This window comes from Saccostrea echinata, unplaced genomic scaffold, assembly GCF_033153115.1.
Source record: "Saccostrea echinata isolate AGI-Se365-2 ecotype Australia unplaced genomic scaffold, CSIRO_AGI_Sech_v1 ptg000058l, whole genome shotgun sequence".
NCBI lineage: Eukaryota > Metazoa > Mollusca > Bivalvia > Ostreida > Ostreidae > Saccostrea > Saccostrea echinata.
Window position 1 is genome coordinate 6396081 of NW_026889807.1, and position 21801 is coordinate 6417881.

The window sequence follows — 21801 nt, forward strand, 5'->3', positions numbered from 1 at the left end:
AAATCAGTTAGAGTACATTGTAATAAATATACCTAGGAATGTAATTTTGAAAAAACAAAATATTTTCTTCACATTTCTTTAATGGCAACAAATGAAAAGATATATATATATATATATATATATATATATATATATATATATATATATATATATATATATATATATATATATATATATATATATATATATTAGATTTTTATGTAATATATATCGAAGAAACATGTAGGACTGTCACAATATCTTTGCAAAATGCCTGAAGAGAATTTAAAATATCAAGACCTTAAAGAAGAAAAACAAGGATTTTTTTAACGCACCCATTGGTAAAATAAATTGATAAGAGGTAGTAAATACGATTTGCAATATTTATGAACCATAAATTATATTTTAAAAACGTTTGTTGTGCAATATGTATGACTTGTTTGAGCATAATATTTCTTTTACCCAATGTTATTGGTCAAGCAACTTGCTGTTTGTTCAATCTTATTGTTAACACCGATTATTAACCTTTATATCGATCGAGTTAACTCTTGACAGAAATTTATCTGAATCAATTTCCAAAAAATTATTTGATTGAGTTTTGTGAAATACTAGTACATTTTAACCTGTGAGGAGTTCGAAAACATCAAATTCTACTTACATGTATTAATAAACTGCTTGCACTCCATATGAGTGTGAGAGGACTTGCGGGTGTGTGAGAGTGCGTGAGGGTTGTCTATGTTCGATTGCGATTCAATATTTATGTGAGGACTCGAGAAGAAATATAACGAATATTCAGGTAGATAAACTAAAAGATGTAAACTTGCACATCAATAAAAAATAAATCATTCTTCCTGAAATAGCAAATAGAGTATAAGATTAAAAAAAATTAATGTATTATTTACATTCTTTTTATGGTATGTAACACTTTTGATAAAGTATGTAAAACGTAGAAACGTATAAGGTCACTCCCTTTTTATCAAAATGCCCCAAGAGAATTTCGAAATACCAAATACCTCACTGACGACAAACACAGAAGGCTTTCTTAATATGTCCAGTGTGTGGAAATGAACCGATAAGGGAGGACCGATAATTCCCTGACAACGATATCATTTGTAGCAAGTTCCGGGCTTTGTGAACAGCATGGCGGATAAATTTTATTTTCTTCTCGTTGGAATTCTTTTACAGATTTCTCTCGTACTTGGTAGGTAGTTACGTAACATAAGTTAACCCTTTTTAAAATTTATTTGTCTGATCCATGCATATTTAAAGAAAAGGACCCCCCCCCCCCTGTAATCCATTTTTGATAACTTTGTTTGTACATGAAAACCGATCAATTTTATCGTTTGAAGTCAGAAAGGGGTAGGGGACAGGTTCATTTTTTCCCCCAATGTCGCACTTTCGTCTAAAAAATTGCAAGAAAAGATAACTGCATGCATATCCAGAATCATTGGTAATGCTATTTTCGTGGTGAAATATGATTTAATAGGTAAACAATTTTTACATGATTTAATAGACGACAATTTGTAGGTAGAAAATCTTGACTGTTTATTTGAAATTCTTAAAAACAAGCTTGACATCTTCACTTAAGATACCATCAAATGAGACAAAATAGAAATTCTCCAGTTTGAGCAAACGTTAACGTTGATATCTTATCATTGATATCCAATGGAGTTATTTGCACATCGATATATTGTCGAAACTAATAAGGCGACACGTCCCTTTGAAATCTGTTCATACTAGTACCTTGAATAGATGATTGCCATTATACTGATTTTAAACATAAATATAGGAAAAAAGCAACATTTCTAAATCTGTGTTTTCTTTGACGTTTTGAATAAAAATATCAAGAAACAGCAAATCAACAAAAGTAAATTTATGGAGGTTAAAACATGCAGCAATATTTACATTTGCTGTGTTTTTCTACTAAGCCAGCACGCTTCATGAAATATGCCTACGTGACAAGTCTGTGTGATTTACACACCAATAACTCACACAAAACTTAAAAACATTCCTTAAATAAACAAGTTGTGGTAGGAAACCCCCCCCCAACCCCAACCCCCCCCCCCCAAAAAAAAAATTAAGGTACTAAAGCAATCTTATTTTGGAACACATAAATAATTTTTCTACTTTCAAATGACAATAAAACACTCAACTGCTTTTTATATTTTGTGAAAATGCATTGTACATGAATTAAACCATAAAGATGGTAACGCAACACTTAATATGAGGGGTTATCAAAAAGTTCGTGGACTGATGCGATAAAATTGATACTATGTAGTCTTTGCTTACAAAATTTATAAGGAACATAAAACAACAAAAGTTTTAGAAATGTTAAAAATTTTACCTTGATACGTTGATAATTTGTCAAATTATTCTAAATTAAAAAAGACATTTTATGATCACCTAGCGCTGTCGCCGTTTAGTTTCATGACGTCCGGCAACGACATTGTTTTTCAATGTCCGCTCTCTCTACCTCATACTCTTATCTTGATGAGATTACGTGGGATTAAGTAAGGTTTTAAACCCTTCTTGTTTACAAGACTTTACAATGTCATGAACAGCCGCTTTCAATGCATAAAATATTGATAATGGATCTATAGATAAGGAAAAATCCTCACTTGATTATGCCAGAATACTTAGCTCGTTGGAGTTCAATTTCTACCACACATGATCAACGTCCCTTCTCGACGTGGCTTTTTTTCTGTAAGTAACCCGTTTAAACATTCCCTAGGTCTATACCAATTTTTCTAGGTGCGAAACTTTATAGAATGCTGAAAAAAGAAATCCCTCCCCCTTTTTGACGTCATTTTCAAGCCCTTAATTGTCTGGACACTCCATATAAAATTTACGATTAAATTTTATAGAACTTACAAAATGGGGTAAAAATTGCAAATTTTACGGAACATGTATGTCGTACCACATGCCTGAAATAACGTTTTTTTGGATAACAAATACTCATATTAAAAAGTTTCTCTCATTACACTCGGGAAGAAAAAACGTCATATTTGAGGTTGCGCCGCCTGGACATACATGTACCATTGCTTACAAAAGTATTAACAAATTATTAAAAAATAAAACTTATGATTTATGGTTTATTCTATAGATAGAAAAGATAATGCTAACTAAATGTATTAAAATTCATTGACGTACCTAAAAGCGGTTTAAATTTTATGGCATTAGTCCACGAACCTTTTGATAACCCCTCGTACATCCCTATCCAGATCGTTACTGCAAATGTTGTTGAAGAATCATTTCTTAAACACGTTAAACAACAAATAAATTTCAGAATAAATTTCAAACTGGACCCAATCACAAATCTTAATACCAAGACTGATATTTCTATAAAGGGTTGTGATAAAGGGTCCTATTCAACAGGTTGTTTGCCCCCCCCCCCTCCTTCACACACACACACACACACACATACGCATGTATATTGGATACGCGAAAGATGCTAGGGATATTTAATTTTTGAATTACACCTTTCTGGCTGTTTCGAAAAAAAAATACATATACATGTACCTCTCTGTTACAGTAAGCGATGCAAGTTTAATTCCATATGGGTTTTTATAGATTGGTAATTTTTAAGTACCAAATGTCTTTTGCTTTTTCTCCCTCTCTTCCACGCAAAAGTGCTATTGTCCATCAAGCTGCTATTTTCTCCAGACATTTTATAATAAACAAGATGTAATTCCTATTTTATCTATTATATTAATTAATTGAAATCTTAGCATGAATTTTAATTAGAAAGTTTGAAATTAAAGCTATCTAGCTTAAATGCTGCCATCAAAATGCTATGATCATTTTCAAAATAAAAAGTAAGAAACTCTTATTTATGTTGAAAATTTTGTAGACCCAGAATATCAGCCAGAAATGTCAAATGTCGTGTCAAAAAACGAACCCGTCACTAACAAATGTGATGTTTGTATTCCAGGTTATCAAGCATGTTACTCGGATAGCCAGTGTCCTCTTTCCAACTATCACTGCTGTACGGGTTCTATTTACTGCTGCCCGTGGGGGTCAGTCTGTACCGGTACCATCAACTGCATCAGCATAGGGTAAGGAATAGGGTGTTACATATTACCAGTGAGTATATTAATTAACCTTGTCAATATGCCCCGAAAAGAAAATATTTTACTCTTGAAATGTTTTTCTGTGATGAATTCTCAATAACATAAAAAAGTCTTATTAAAAAGGTATTCCACCAGTGGCATGTATTCCTTACTGTTCCTGTGTAGGCTAACTTCAACAGGCGCGAAGGTTCACTGTTCATGAGGGGAAAGGGGGGATACCCACGAAAAAAGATCAGAATTGTGCTATTTTATGTAATGAAAATGAAAAAAGTTTTTATTTCGGTTTGCTATTTATATTACGTTTTTTACACATGTATTCTGGTCTAAGTAATTGTTTGCCGTAGAAATTTTCTGTGAAGTTGAAAGACATCCATGATTTTGACCGGTCAATATTGTAATATACACATATTTATAGCAATTATGAAAATAGAATTATCACGACCACTTAACAACATTAAAAATTTTTAATCCTTTAAAAGTCCTCCCTTTACAATGATTATGTAGTACGGAAACGTCCTTCATGAATACTTTGTTTTACGGCTTTCCTAATAAAACAAAAATATATCCCGAAAAGAATGTTTGTATCATTGTTGAATAAGTAAAATGCAATTTGCTAAGAACATTTTTTTTTTAAAATTTAACATCAAACAAAATAATTGTCTTATGTTCTGGTCATTCCCCCTCCCCCTTTTTAACCATACTGCAGTATAAATATTCAATTCTTACAAATTGGGCAGGTCCGTAGGAAGCAATTTCAGTTGGGGGGGGGGGGGGGGACACAGCCATGCATTTTCAGTTGACAGTTGAGGGGGCACTACCAAAAATTTCCTGACAAGCAAAAAAAAAAAAAAAGTCAAAATGGTTTTTATTGAGGGGGCACAAGTATATAGTATCTATGTTTACTATAGTAATCTATATATCGGCAAAATTATTGGGGGGGGGGGGGGGGGGGCACTGCCCCCGTGCCCCCCGGTTCCTACGGCCATGTTGGGCCATGTTGGGTAATGATTTGTAGGCTACAGCCTTTTTGCCTATATGGAATATACGCCACTGGGGGGTGGGGTGGGGGGTGGGGAAGTGGTTGTAGGTGGCATTTTTACATTAAGTTTTATGGATGAAATAATGCATGTATCTGAGATATTTATTTTATTTTACTTGGTCACCTTTAAATTCATTAATAGGAAAACTGTACTAAAATGACTCTATTAACATGTGAAGATCAAATCTTGTGATTTTTTATGCTTTAGGATGAAAAACAAACGCCATTTTGAAATACTTTAAAAATTGAGAAAGATTATTCTTTGTATGAAATATGAAGATAACAAACAGTATTCAATCTCGAAAGTCCAATGAAACGATACAAATTTGGAGCAGAGCAAACACTGACCTCAAAATTTAGAGGTGGGATCAGGTGCCAGGGAGGAGTGAGCATCCCCTGCCGACCGGTCACACCCGCCGTGTGCTCCTTGTCATGATCGGCAAACAAAATCCGGAAAAATTCGTAGAAAGTTTAGTGTATAAATAATGGCCTAAGAATTAGTATGAAAAGCGTCAGTCAGCATTTGACTCAATGATATTTAATTAAAACACCCCCTCCCCTCCCCCCCCCCCCAAAAAAAAAAAAAAATCAATAAATGAATGTTATTTTGAATTTCAATTTTAATTGAAGTCATTTAATTATGTATTTAGTTAATTTTTTTTTAAAATCTTATATAATCTTTAAAGACTGATAAAGATGTTCAACTAAATATTGCATGGTCAGCATTGTACAATCTCTAGATAGGATTTGTACTGGTTAAATATTACATTCAAATATTTGTAATATTTCTGAATTGACGAATTTTGCTTGAGGCTGTCCTTTATGTTTTTATTAAATATTTTATGCCATCTTTTTAATTGTAATAAAGTGTACATCTTAATGCTTTACGACTGCATGAGTGATACAGTCAATAAAATCTATCAAAATAATTTTGCCACCATAGAATAAATGCACTATCATTCTAAATAGCAAAACTAAAATGTTTTACTACATAAAAATATAAATTATGTGTAATGAGAAGCAGGAATCCAATAATGATAAATAATAAAACTTCTAATGAATTTCTAAATGATTCATAAATTGAAAATTCTCGAAAAACATTATTTTAGATCTTTAAAAAGTTAAAATTCTAAATGTACAATAAATTTATTTTTCTCATTATAAACAGAACAATCGTTGGTCCCATAGTTGGTGGAATTGTCCTCATTATAAGCTGCATCGTCTGTTGTATATGTTACCGTAAGTATAATCGTCTGCTACAAATGTTGAAGTAAGTGTGATGTCTGCTGAATATGTTACCGTTAGTATGATTGTCTGAAGTATATGGTACCGTAAGTATGATTGTCTGAAGTATATGGTACCGTTAGTATGATTGTCTGAAGTATATGGTACCGTAAGTATGATTGTCTGAAGTATATGTGACCGTTAGTATGATTGTCTGCAGTATATGGTACCGTAAGTATGATTGTCTGAAGTATATGGTACCGTAAGTATGATTGTCTGAAGTATATGGTGCCGTAAGTATGATTGTCTGCAGTATATGATACCGTAAGTATAATTGTCTGAAGTATATGTGACCGTTAGTATGATTGTCTGCAGTATATGGTACCGTAAGTATGATTGTCTGAAGTATATGATACCGTTAGTATGATTGCCTGCAGTATATGGTACCGTAAGTATGATTGTCTGCAGTATATATTACCATAAGTATAAACTTCTGCTTTATTTGGAATCGGAATTGTGATAGTAGTCTGAACAGTACCATTTTACTTTCAAAAAATGTATGCTTTATAGATTTGTAAATAAAATTTTTCTGTTCAGTTAATTATGTTGCCAGTTTATGTTTCGATACTCTCGTTTGGTGACTTCAAATTCAAACAAACAAACAAATGCCATTCAATAAATATGATTTCTTGGCTAAGCCTTGAATAATGTAATCACATGTATATATGTTCAGGTCATCCAAATCCTTGAAAGTTGCACCCAGTCTGCCTTTTATCGTTGATTAAGCCGAAACAAACCACATTTTACTAAAAAAGGAATATTCTTACTTGTAGGCAGACGTAGGCGCCAGGTGCCACCCCCAACAGTTACCTACGGACAACAACAACAAACTGTACAACAAACTTATGGACCACCTCCAGGTTACGGACAAAGTTATGGACAATCTCAGCAATACGGGCAAGGTTACGGACAGCCTCAGCAATACGGACAAGGTTACGGTTCACCTGTTGGATATTCTCAGACTACAACAGAAAACAGTCAAACAAAGTAAAGCTGTATAAGAAGAAATTAATACTAACTTCCCAAATAAAAACAGGGGTAACTTTAAAATTCAAGAATTACTGAACGTCGAACAAAACAGGTGACATCTGATTTCCTATCTGAGACCATTTGAAGAACAAATCTATATCAACTTTGTTGTTATTGAATATTTGTATGTTTTTTTGTCTTATCGTTCCTGTGTCATATAAATTCAAAAATTTGATGATTGATTGATATTGATATACACTTTTTGTCATTTTGTAAAAGTAAATGTCAATTACTATAGATGCAAAATTGTATATGGTTGATGACAACTTTTCTATGAACATTGATTTTTTAGACGCTGTATTTGTTTTGAATTTAGGTTCTTGTAAATTTGCCAGTCTGTGTCAGAATTTGTCGTGATTTGCCTAGTTCATTTGTATCAAATGATATTGATATTTTATTTTTTTTTAAATTATTGAATGTTCATTTGTCAGTCGTGGTTATTTTACCTCTAATTTTTTTTATATTTTACTGAATAAAATCGTCCATAAAATTTTCTTGAATTTATAATTGTTATCCGAAAAGCATATTTTCATTTTCTATGATCCACTTTTAAGGTCAGCCAATCAGCGTCATTATTGGTGGAACGAACAAAATATAGATGTAGATTATTATTATTAAAAAAGTCAGCGAAGTTGGGGGAAATGTTATTGTAATATAATAAAACAGTTTAAGTACAGTGCACTGTCGTTGAAATCACCAGGTGGCAGTAAATACAATTTACAATATTAACAGTACTGTATTATCATTTCTTTAGGTGTAAAATTCTGGATCTGAGATAGCTGCAGATCAGTTGTTCGCTGGTCTGAAAAAATTGTAATGGACAACCAGAGAGCAACAGTGCCACCCATAGAAAAAAGTGTATATTTATTGTGCACAAAAAGTGCGTTGTTTCTCGATTAATTTCCCCGTATTTTTCAAAATATTACTAAAGGCATGTTAATGACGTATTTCTTACTACTTGAAATACTTCCACAACAAAACTGCATATACAAGTCATTCACGAAGCGCTTTGAACTGAATTGTCTTGCCATTTCTTCAAATCAATTTTTATGTTTTTATCTTTTTTTTCTTTTTCAATTTTAACTTCTTGTTTCACTTTTACAATTTATTTTAATTACTTAATTTCATTTTATTTTGACATCCTTACGACTTGCTTATTTTGATTCTGATTTTTGACTTTCTGTTTCAGCATCCCTAATTTTATTCTAAAAAAAAAATCTAAACGGTACAATTATAATAAATAGAAACGAAAGTTAAAATTAGAAAGTTAAAATTTGGACTAGGAAAGAATTATCTTCTAGAAAAGATGAGTTAGCGCTGTAGCCATTATAAAACACAGAACATATAGTAGATTTCTGATCACTGGTTCATTTTTCTGAATCGATTAACTTTAAATAGGACTGACGGCAATAGCATCATTGAGCTTTCATCAGTCTATCATTCACTGTAATTTCAATATTGGGGTGGAGAATCAAATAAGTTTAAGAGATCGATAGATCCAATGAGCACCTTGTTTTAAATATTTCAGTGTGGCACTGTTTTGTTGTAATCGCATCTTTTTGGACTTTCCGGCTTGGGAAAAAAATCTGTAGAATGGAATCGCATTCCATCAATCGTCACTTCTTAATATATTTTAAGTTATATTGCATGTTGCATAGAAGTTTAGCTCCAGACTCTATAGAGAAGAGGTTATATCGCACGTTGCATTCAGACTCACATGATACATGTGGGAGCTCGAGATCCTCAATACATTTATTTCAATGTTTGTAAAATTGAGGGCTTCATGGACGTTTGCGTAACACATTCGAGCTTGTTTTAAGAACGAGCTTGAGATGGTATAAGAAAAGCTAGGGTTCCTTTATCAATTTTAGGGGAAAAAAAACCCTGATCTCCACAGTTTTTGCATAAAAGGATCTAAGTTACTGGTACTTTCTGTACAGTATAGACGACAAAACAAAATACTTAAGATATGCATTTTCAAATGATAATACGAAACTGACATGGTACTTTTTCCCAGAATGCCCTACGTATACTGTGAATTCGAACATGCATATTCCTGTAAAAAAGAATAAGTAAATGTAGTTGCTACACCTCGAGAGTGCTAGCAAAAATGACAGTGATATAATGAGAAAGTTAGAATGAGTTACCCGGTTGTAACTTCTAATAAAATTAAACAGTGTAGGTCACTGTGACCAAAATTTAGAATGAGACATACCTGTGCCCAGAATGTATAAACTTTTAAAGTTTCGTTATCCTACATGTCATATAGTGTTCAAAATGTACGGCTTAAAGATTTAAAAAATGTTAATTCATATAAATGAGAAGGTAGGTCAGTGTGACCGTCAAATATATGAAGGCCTTGAGGTACACGGACTGACAAGAGTTGATGCTCCTCAACCTCTTTGAATCTAGGCTAAAGATTTGGTAATGAATGAAAATAATTTCAAAATATAGGTCACTGTTACCAACATTGGAATTAACAAATCTTTAAATCTCAATACATATCAGCAATTACGGTTTGGTCATCCTATACATGTATGTCACAGTTAACAGAATATGCTGGTTAAAAAATAATAAAATGATAAGCCAAAACTTAAAAAAAGTAGATCAGACTGACCGACATTTTAGTTGACACACTCTGAGAATCAAAGATACATGTATATTAACTTATTTTAGCCTCTTAGTATCTAGAAAGTTTTGAAAATGATAAGATATAAAATTACGAAGATATAGGTCACTGTGATCTATGCTTTGATTGCCACACCCCAGATGCATGTATATGAAAATCCTTATTACTTGCACTTCTTGTAATATTATTGTTCAATACAAAATGATCATAGACGTAAGCTGATGAATTCCATGATATATATTAAAAACATGGTTTTATCTTAACTGTTTAGGTCTAAAATGTTACAAGAAATACCCTCTCTGGGACCAAGACTAATGAAATATATGGAAATAACGAACAGTATTCAAGCTCAAAAGTCCTTAAGCATACAAAATAGGTGCAGAGCAAACACGGACCTCCAAAGCATCAGAGGTGGGATCAGGTGCCATGGAGGAGTGAGCATCCCCTGCTGACCGGTCACACCCGGCATGTGCTCCTTGTCTTGATCGGGAAATAACGGAAAAATCCGTTGACAATTCAGTGTGTAAATAATGTCCTAACAATTAGTATGAAAAAGTCAGTCAGCATTTGACTGAATGATGAATTGTATTTGCTGACAAGGTCATTGTATCGACCATAGAACTTACGAAATGATGACTTTAAACGAGACTGCTGATATTCTTGTTTCATCAACTTGTTTGTCAATAATTTACCTCATTCTAGAAATTGTACATACATAGAGCATGCTCTTGGTATCGAATCAACTGAGAGATATATACCCCGTATGCAGGTGATGAAGGTATATTGCTGCATAAGTAAGGGAAGTTGACGATTGAAAAGTTAAAGTCATCACGTTTATCATAAGGCTTGATTGTTAGATTACCAGTATCGTCTTTTCAAGTAAAATATCCAAATATGAAACAGATGTGTCAGACTCTGTGGTATCTTTTATCTCAAGCTCACCGGGATGTATCGTATTGACATAAGAATGGAAATAACCATTGTTAATTAACAATACGTCGTCGATATATCTAAATGTCGAGTTGAAGGCCACAGCAAGTGTTTTCTTCTTTTCACGTGTAAGATTTTGGACAAATTCTGCTTCATATGAATATGAAAAGGGTCTGCTAATAACCGGGCGCAATTGGTACCCATGGGAATTCCAATAGATTCCAAAAATGAACCATACTACTTTGTTCTGGGTATCTTGAAATTGTGGGGTTTTAATTGAATATAATTTAATTGGGGTTTTAATTGTATATAGTTTAATTGGCATTGTAGATTCCAAAATTATTATAAGAACTAAAATATTATGCAGAATCTTTTTAAATAGAGGTCCAGACAAAAATCTTTTCAAAAACTGAGGGGCGAACTTCTTTACGACGAGCAGGAGAGACTGTCTAGTAAACCAAGATGAACTAAGACCATGCAGATTTATAAGCAGATTTGAGATTTACAAAACATGCCAGAACATGCAGATCAACAGAAAGAACCATTGAATTTACATTCCATTTCTAACAGGCCTTGGAAGAAAATTGGATACAATCTATTCGAGTCTGATGGGCCGGACCACGTTATTTGTGCAGATTATCTATACACTTTCTTTTTTAAGTTGACAGACGTCAGGCGAAACGAGGATAAAGAAGACATATTGAAAAACAAAAAAAGCAGCTAGCCCGCCATCGAATACTAGTACCCGAGGTTTTAATTACAGACAAAAGTTGATCATCCACATTAAAGATTTTCAAGATTTTGTTAACCAGTTTGAGCAAAATTCCTCTTAGCCACAATGACTGAAAGAAAGCATTTGAAAAATAGTTGAACAATTGATCTACCGTCGCCCGCGTGGCGCAGTGGTAGAGCGTCTGCTCTAGAGTCGCGGAGTAAGCGAGTTGATTCTTACGTCGCGGGTTCGAATCCCACTGTGGGACGTGGAGACCGGTCTTCGGATGAGACCGTATAAACCGAGGTCCCGTGTCGCAGTAGGTGCTGGCAGGAAAAATCTCCCTCCCTGTTCAATGGCCCTGAGTGCCGAGTATAGGTCAAAATTTGCAGCTTCCCACCGGCAAGTGGTGGCGTCTCCATATATGAGTGAAAAATTCTCGAAAAAAAGCTATTTAGATCGAGAAACCAAAGCTCTTTCGAAACCAATCAGCGAAGAAACGATCAAAATTCACTTTTCCTGGAAAAAGAAAATGTGGACAAAAGCCATGGTTCAAGAGTCAACATCCGTTCATATGATATAATATAAGTACTCAGGGGATACGAACGTCGCAGAAATAGAAGACACGCAGCTATGTTAAGGCTGTCCGAAGGCTTAATATGCATTAGATATATACTATTTTATTCTAGCTATGTTTTGATTTCAATTTGTAATAGATGTATACATACACAGTTAAGTTGTAAAGAGAGTTGAATAAGGTATTATAAAAAAGCATTTTTGTGATATCACATGTCTGTGTTGATCACGTGACGTGCACTTATAAATTTTCTTAAATGTTGCACAGAAATCGCATCGGCACAAGTGAAAAACAAAATTATTGTGAACGGCTTGTAACATAAATCAATTAAACGTAATCTTGGGTATATGTAAAGTGCTGGGGGCAAGTCTGAATTTTACTTCGTAAGAAAATATATCACGAGAAATTCAACTTACCCATATGGAAGGGGTCATTTTCCACTCTTCATCGCAATTTATACAAAATGGGATAAATAACATACAATCCCCCAGCACAATTTAGTAAGAGGACATATTTCTCTGGTAAATTCACATAGAATATCTTCAACTAATCACTTGTGCCAGTCTAAAATATATAAGATTTATAAATTCTAACTCTCTCTACGGACGTGTAATGGGGAGCATTTCACATTCTTTTTTGTAATTGTTTGATTACGTACATATTAGACAAGAAAAAGGTATAACGATATTGTATTGCAAATAATCACCATCATAACAGCCTTAAAACCTTAAAACAACAATCCAGACGCATAATTTAAACATCAGCGTAAAAAAATTCTACATGTGATGTGAAAGGGATGTAAAATTTATGACACTTTCCCCATCATGTCAGCTCAAGTTTGCAGTGACTTGACGTCATATGCCATTATGACGTCATATCTAGGTAGTTCAGAGAAGTTACTACGGCTGCTGCACTGTGACATTTTTCGGACAGCCTTATCCTAGCTGCGCAACTCCGCTTTAGCAGAAAATTCATCTCCAAGAAAGATAGACAAGAATAGTAAGAATTCAGATAAAACATAAATCCATCTCAATAACCAACATATTTGGAAATTAGCATTGACAATCCAGCTGGTGTATGCACATTCACCACCATCACTTCAGGAATTCGTCTATGCCAAGTCAAAGGGCACAACACCATGACAAACACAAAGTCAGACATGATCTGGACTTATACGAGGAGCACTGAATAAAAAAAAATGACAATAACTTGTGTGCACTTGATTGTTTTTTGAAGTACTAAAGGTAGATTGTGACATGTGACATAATTATACCAAAATCTGTCTTGATTTTCTTAAGAGATCCACAAGTGAAAAGAAAAATAAATTACCCTGAATTTTGTTCAAGGATGTACATGATATTTTTTACTAAAAATAGGAGACGACCATTTAAGAAAATTAAATTAAAGATGTGAGAAAATATGAACTCAACTGACTGAAAATTTATGCAAATATTAGTAACATAAATGGTGAATCCACAAGGTTTATTAACATTGATCTGTTATGATATTGTATACATATCCTGATCTATACATTATTATGATTGGGCTCGGTCTTCCATTCTTTATGTTGATAGCGAATAAATGATATAACTAGGTCATTCAAAAGGGATTTTAAATATCGTCAATATCAAAACCACCATTGATTGTGCTCTGCAGAGTGTGCCAGGAATCTTCCTATGGAAAAATATGTAAAAATATACAACGAAATACTTAAAACATGAAACTAACGGAATCTGACAAATTATTGTTATTTACTTTGCATTTTTGTTTTTTATTCCTTTGTTTTGTTCCTAAAGGTAAGTAATTTGGAAAGGAATGATAAGAATGTGATTTTAAAAGTAACTGTTATTGATTATATTATTTTTTATATTAAAATACAACATCTTGCATAATTTGAGTATATAAATAAACTTAAGAAAATATTTCAAGTAAAATCAGTTATATGAATATTTATGTACAATATTTGTAAAATTGAATGTTTTTAAGAGTATATAAATAGAAAATGACAGAAGAACATAACAGCCCTTATTTCTTGTAAATATGTTGAAATTTTCCATTCACTATGATATTTTGAACATTAAAACTATACTATATTAATTCCGTTTTAACTTGGCTGGTCACAAATGCGGTTATACATAATTATGAGATAACAATTTGGGAATCATGTCTTAAAATTTAATATTAATACATACATTGTAAATTGAATTTTAAATCAATTTTAGCACTAACTAATATAAATTGAATTTTATTTCAATTTAACGACGACGTATTGTCAATTAACAATGGCTATTTCCATTCTTATGTCGATACGATATATCCTGGTGAGCTTGAGATAAAAGATACCACAGAGTCTGACACATCTGTTTCATATTTGGATATTTTACTTGAAAAAGACGTTAATGGTAATCTAACAACCAAGCATTATGATAAACGTGATGACTTTAACTTTTCAATCGTCAACTTCCCTTACTTATGCAGCAATATACCTTCATCACCTGCATACGGGGTATATATCTCTCAGTTGATTCGATACGCAAGAGCATGCTCTACGTATGTACAATTTCTAAAACGAGGTAAATTATTGACAAACAAGTTGATGAAACAAGAATATCAGCAGTCTCGTTTAAAGTCATCATTTCGTAAGTTCTATGGTCGATACAATGACCTTGTCAGCAAATACAATTTATCATTCAGTCAAATGCTGACTGACTTTTTCATACTAATTGTTGGGACATTATTTACACACTGAATTGTCGACGGATTTTTCCGTTATTTCCCGATCATGACAAGGAGCACACGGCGGGTGTGACCGGTCGGCAGGGGATGCTCACTCCTCCATGGCACCTGATCCCACCTCTGATGATTTGGAGGTCCGTGTTTGCTCTGCTCCTATTTTGTATTGTTTAATGGACTTTTGCGCTTGAATACTGTTCGTTATCTCCATATATTTCATTTACAAATCCAAACCTCGCCATACTGATTTCAGTGTTTACCAAAACTAAGTTATACCCATTGTCTACTCAGTCTAACCTTTTGTTGTCAGGACAATTCGATAACAAAATAATAGAAGCTGTTACAGTAGTTTTGATAATTTTAAACTCTTGTTTATATGAAAACTGCATTTTACTAAAAAAAAAAATTAAATGTTTATTATAAATAAGACTAGAGCTGAGCGTGGATTTTTTTTTCAGAATGAGTTTTCAGTATTGTATATAGGGAAATTTTACCCCCGTTTTATTTTCGCACTTTCGCCCTCGTCGCAAGTCGGCAAAGGATGACTGTACTTAACGCCTGTTTTGGGGTCTTTTTCAGTTGCTTCTGTTGCTTTTATATCTAAACCTTATCTCACTTTTGTATGTTTATGAAAGAATACTGTCAATTTGGAACCACATTTAAATCTTAAAATGATTTTAGACTGTGATACAATAAAATGATTCAATGTTTCTTGTCCTTAGTGCTTTCCAAATATAGTGAATTTACACTTACCTGCCCTTGATTGAACATTAGATATGCATACGAGGTGGCGCTAACATTGTAAGAATGGGTCTAAAATTAGACTTTATAAATAACAATAACATGTTTGGAAAAGCGAACATGATCACTCTTCCCAATCTCCCTCTCCATTGTGTATGGCAAATTAACAATAGGAGCACGTCAATGTAATTAAAGCAGATTTTATATCAATGCCAGATGACTTAACGTGTTCGAACAGTGTCCTAGTTAGCACAAAACATGCTATCTTACAAGTCACGTGTCGGAATTTAGTATTCACAAAGTTACCTGAGGTAAGAAATCACGTGGTGAATTATAATATTCAACATGTCAAATCCTTGGTTACAACACATAGAGCGAATGTAAGAAGAAGCAATTTTTTTTCTCTTTTTAACCATGAGCGCATGTTTGCCTATTAATTTCCTTTGGACACATTATTATTTATGCAAATATACAACTACTGTTCAACGTAGAACAATAGACAAACATGCGCTCACTATGTATAAAGTCAGTAAAAAAGTGGGCGTCCTCATTATCGAACGGAGATTCAAGAAATTGTGATGACCCCTGCCTTTGAAAACAGATTCGAACTTCGTAAATACACACTTTTATTAAACATAATTACATAAAGTTGTAGATTGGATGTTGACCATTCTTGCAATGAAAAGAAAATGTTTGTTTTGAAAGTTTATTTTGTCGCATGTTCCGCATGTCCTTAAGTGCAGTCATCCTTTATAATGGGACGAATACAAAGTTAAAATCATTATCTCCAAAACACAGCTGTGTCTGGTCAGTGCATCTAAATATTTTCCCCCTCTATTATTGATATCAAGTTTTAAAAGATGATATTTTTCTGTTACTGGAAGAGTAAATTACAATTCTACAATAAAATATGCTACCTGAAAAATTGTAGCTTATACTTACTTCAAAGTTTTGGAGGTAAATGAATTGTTAGTAAGTGTTTAAGAGGGATATATCTAAATGTCGAGTTGAAGGCCACAGCAAGTATTTTCTTCTTTTCACATACAAGCTTTTGGACAAATTCTGCTTCATATGAATACAAAAAAGGTCTGCTAATAACGGGGTGCAATTGGTACCCATGGGAATTCCAATAGATTGCTGGAAGACCGGGTCTACAAAAACCAAATAGATATTGTCAATCAGAAACTCAAGCATCATTTTAATGTCAACTTCAGAGTACTTGTGCGTACAATCAGAATGTTTTTTAACAAAATAATTTTGCAAATGACCAATGACAAGGTAAGTAAATTAACGAGTTCCATTTTTATTAAAAAAGCCGCTGTCAATGATATAAAAAAGCCTGGACTTTAATTTATCGTGGGAAATGGCTGTGTATAAAGTTGAAAAGTCGTAAGTTTTTAAGCTGTTGATTTTGGTAAAATCTTGTGATTTGAAATGTTCCAAAAGTTCCTTGGAATTTTTAAGTATCCACATCTGATCTACACCACTTCTCGAATATATTGTTGCACAGTAGTCTTGAAGTTTCGCCTTTACTACTGTTAATATCTTAGTAAAGAAAGAGGCTTGGTTGAACATTTACTGGAACCCGCTATGTATCTTTGTTTGTAAGGATTTTTATGAAGTTTCGGAATCCAATATAAATATGGTAATTCAAATTCATTTTGTTGTTTGGAATATTAAAATTATTCAAAACTGACATATGATTTTGAAGAATTTCTTCCTTAGAAATAGAACTATGAGTATAAGTTGGATTACCACTTGTAGAATTAAATTCAAGTTCCTCTAAACTACATTTAATATAATGAGCCTTACAAACAAAGACAATGTTGTTACCTGCTTTGTCAGCAAGGACCAGTACGTACTGATCGTGTAATCTATCTAATACTTTTTTCACTTCTGGATTATTGAATCGAAAGGATAGATGGTTCTCATATTGAATCTCAATCTTTTAATGCGCGATTTTAAAATAAATCTGATACATCTAATCCATTCTGACAAAGTGTCAAGGTCTTCTTTTTCATGTCTGGCCCATCGCCTGGCGTAGTCCTCTACAGAAATGTTATTTTTAAAGCACACTTTGGGAATCAATTCCTGTGTTTAGCAAATATTGCAAGTAATAAAAAAAAATGGCACTATGAGGATGCGTAGAAGTAAAACATAACGACGTTATAAAATAACAACGAATTACCAGAAATAACCCGGTGTCATATAGTGAGACGCCCCCCATAGTGACACTTCTCCCTGGAGGGAAGAATGACTTATAGTCATCCTTCCTTCTAAACGACCAAAGTGAGTTTCCCCCTTCCGTGTTCGGTTAGGATTTTATTTACATCGACGATGTATGTATATATATATATATATATATATATATATATATATATATATATATATATATATATATATATATATATATATATATATATATATATATTAAACAAATATAAAAAGAAAACACAAGAATCATCCGTAAAGCTTTAGCGCTTTCATTAAAAATCTTCAGAAGCTTTACATTACAAAAATGTATACACAACGGTAACATAGTAACAATGATTATGACGTTTAACTAAGCGGAACGTTTAATGTCTATATTGTGACGTCATAGATAAAATACTGCAATGATGATGAAAAAGTTCGGGAAAATCATAGGTAGTTTATAAGAGACTATTAAGTTTTGACTTTAGAATACAAATAAAATGTTTTTTCTTTTTCCCGTCTCTGGATATCACTGGCACATCTGAGTTTATAAAAAGGGAAAATGTTAAATCGTTTTTTTTCCACAAGTTTCCAGGTGTGCACTTAGCTGGATTTGTCTATATTAAGGTGTACTGATGTGTTGCTTATGTACCCGTACACGGGCACGGAGAGTGTTGCCAGTTTCACCAATATAATATTCTTTGCATCCAGGACATGTGATGGCGTATATGACATCTTTCGTATCACATGACATGTTGGCATTAACTTTAAATTCACGCCCGTTAAAATTATAACTCGTCCCTTCTGTAATGTAGTCACATGTGCCGCATCGAGGATCCGTACACTTTGACACTGTATAATTATGGTCGGCGAATTGGGAGGAACAAAGTATTCTCTTAAGGTTTTTGGGTTGACGTTTACTGCTGATAAAACGACAGTTTTTATATATAGTTTTCGTTTGTTCATCCTCTCTAAGTAAACTATTTAATTCATAAACGATTGAATTGATGTTTTTATTTCTCGGATTGTATGTGTGAACAAAGGGTATTGTTTCTCCGTCCTTCGCACGTCGTGTGTTTGAAAGTAATTGTGTTCTATCACACTCCTTGGCTTTCATAATACTATTATCTACCAGTTGCTCTGGGTATTTTTGGCTCAATAAATACAATTTTAATTCCTCCAAACGGATATCCCTCGTATTAATATTGCTAACAATGGTACAGATCCTTCTTGCGAGATTATATGGTATAGCCGTTTTAGTATGGTGGGGATGGCACGATCCGAAGTGCAGATATTGGTGTGTATCTGTCGGCTTATAGTATATATCCGTATTTAAGATGGTATTATCTTTTGATATAAGAACATCGAGAAATGGCATTTGCGTATCATCTGTTTCCATCGTGAATTTGATATCCGAGTTCATTTGGTTTAGTAGATCGTAAAACTCCGATAATTTGTCGATATCATCATCCTACAAGATAAAGCAGTCGTCTAAAAATCTTTTCCATTTAGACTGTATATTATTTGCAGATTCTATTCCCCACAACGAACATAATTGTTCATGTAACTTATGTTCTAAATAACCTAAGGTTAATGTTGCATAGGTAGGTGCGACTTTCGTCCCCATTGCAGTTCCCTTAGTTTGAAGGTAATGATGGTCAGAAAAAGCGAATGAATTGTTTTCTAGAACTAATTTAAGTGCTTCTAAAATAAAACTCTGTTGGAATCTCTCATTTAGTACATCGGGATAATTTTCCATCCAAAATTTTACAGCTTCCAATCCTAATTCTGTAAGAATATTAGTATATAAACTTATGACGTCAAAAGTGACAAGTTTTGTGTTACAGGTGATCTGAGTAGGTAAATGATTTATGAAATCCAGATCGTCTCTTACAAAGCTGGGTACTTTTTGACAATATGGTTTTAAAAGGATATCCAATAAGTGACTCAGTCTTTGTGTTGATGAGTTTGGTCCTCCTACAATGGGTCTGAAGCATAAATCACCTGGATCAAGACACGTAATACATACACTATTTTGATTTGCTATGGCGTCCTTAATAATTTTAGACTTGTGAACTTTAGGTAAACCATAGAATTGGCTCTCTCGGAATTCAAAGTTTGTCAGGTAGTCCTGTTCTTTATCAGTTAAACCTTCCGATAGTGGTCCATATACCAGCTTTTTTATTTTAGTAATTGTTTTCTTCTCATGACAATCGTTCAGTCTTTCATAAAAATTGTTGTCTTGTAACATTTGTAAGATTTTATTTTTGTAAAAATCCTTATTCATTAACACAACTCCACCTCCTTTATCAGCCTCTTTAATAATGATAGAAGGGTCATCACATAGGCTTTTAAGAGCCTTTTCCTCTTCCTTAGAAAGGTTGGGTTTGATATTCCTGGGTTTGTTTGGAAAATGAATATTTTCTAATGTGTCGCAAACGGCATCCAAAGTTCGATTTCTTCCTCGTTTTGGATTAAACTTAGATTTGTTTCTTACCAGGTCTATTTGTTCTGCTTCTTGAGACTCGGAATCAGATTCATTGGTATCACTTTCATGAAAATGTTCATATAGCCTGAGTCGCCGAGTATATAAGCTTTAATATCCGTTTTAAGCTCTTGATTACTTACATGAGGTGTAGGGGTGTATTTAAGACCCTTAGACAGTAATTTGATTTCGGAATCCGTCAGATGTCTGTCGGAAAGATTAAATACTTTTGGTTCTGTTTTAATTACATTCCTGGGTGCATCCCTGGAATTGTTGTTGTTGTTGTTAACAATTGTGGTACTTGGTTCTTGTATCTTTGGCCTTGGCTCATTTTGCCTCCTCCTAAAAAATAATTGCGTATCCCTCTTCCAATATACGTAGTTCTTTCGTTTCTGTAAAAGTTTGGCGGACGCCTACTTCTAACATATCCTCGGTAATTTTCATTTTGTCTGTTATTGTCCTGATTTCGCCTTTTTATGCCTTTGTGGTACTAAGGAATCTGTTGATTTTGTGGAAAAGCACTACGAGAAGTTTTACTTCTGGATTCAGAATTCTCGTATTGATTCTTATTTGCGTTTTTGTCGTTTTCCCGAAAATGATTTTATTCCTTTAGAAAATGATAGTTCAGGCGCATTTTCCGCAGGGAAATCCACTGTAACTGTAGGATTATTTGCAGAACTGGTTCTTACGGCGGACGCGTAACTTTTTCTAGAAGTTTGTCTTTTATGCAATGGCTGTAGTCTTGGTGTATTTTGTTTAATAACTTCTTTACCGTAATTCTTTTCATAATCCAAAAGCCAGGCTTCCGTATATCTTCATCTGTTGTATGAAGTGTACAAAGTGTACGGATCCTCGATGCGGCACATGTGACTACATTACAGAAGGGACGAGTTATAATTTTAACGGGCGTGAATTTAAAGTTAATGCCAACATGTCATGTGATACGAAAGATGTCATATACGCCATCACATGTCCTGGATGCAAAGAATATTATATTGGTGAAACTGGCAACACTCTCCGTGCCCGTGTACGGGTACATAAGCAACACATCAGTACACCTGAATATAGACAAATCCAGCTAAGTGCGCACCTGGAAACTTGTGGAAAAAAACGATTTAACATTTTCCCTTTTTATAAACTCAGATGTGCCAGTGATATCCAGAGACGGGAAAAAGAAAAACATTTTATTTGTATTCTAAAGTCAAAACTTAATAGTCTCTTATAAACTACCTATGATTTTCCCGAACTTTTTCATCATCATTGCAGTATTTTATCTATGACGTCACAATATAGACATTAAACGTTCCGCTTAGTTTAACGTCATAATCATTGTTACTATGTTACCGTTGTGTATACATTTTTGTAATGTAAAGCTTCTGAAGATTTTTAATGAAAGCACT

At 33.5% G+C, this 21801-nt stretch overlaps 1 protein-coding gene across 1 annotated transcript; it reads left to right on the plus strand.

Annotated features, from left to right (window-relative positions):
* The first annotated feature begins 1073 nt into the window (after positions 1-1073).
* Positions 1074-7473, plus strand: LOC133174666 (uncharacterized). The gene is made up of 4 exons (XM_061309757.1): positions 1074-1180; positions 3911-4034; positions 6257-6327; positions 7146-7473. The coding sequence occupies exons 1-4, from the start codon at positions 1120-1122 to the stop codon at positions 7361-7363; spliced, it is 474 nt and encodes a 157-aa protein (XP_061165741.1). The 5' UTR covers positions 1074-1119; the 3' UTR covers positions 7364-7473.
* The last annotated feature ends 14328 nt before the right edge of the window (positions 7474-21801 follow it).

What these genes read in the sequence shown, in the direction of transcription:
- LOC133174666 (XM_061309757.1), top strand. Translation starts at nt 1,120, where the DNA reads ATGGCGGATAAATTTTATTTTCTTCTCGTTGGAATTCTTTTACAGATT. An exon ending in ATCAACTGCATCAGCATAGG is followed by an intron (nt 4,035 to 6,256) that starts GTAAGGAATAGG and finishes CATTATAAACAG; the next exon opens with AACAATCGTTGGTCCCATAG. An exon ending in CGTCTGTTGTATATGTTACC is followed by an intron (nt 6,328 to 7,145) that starts GTAAGTATAATC and finishes TCTTACTTGTAG; the next exon opens with GCAGACGTAGGCGCCAGGTG.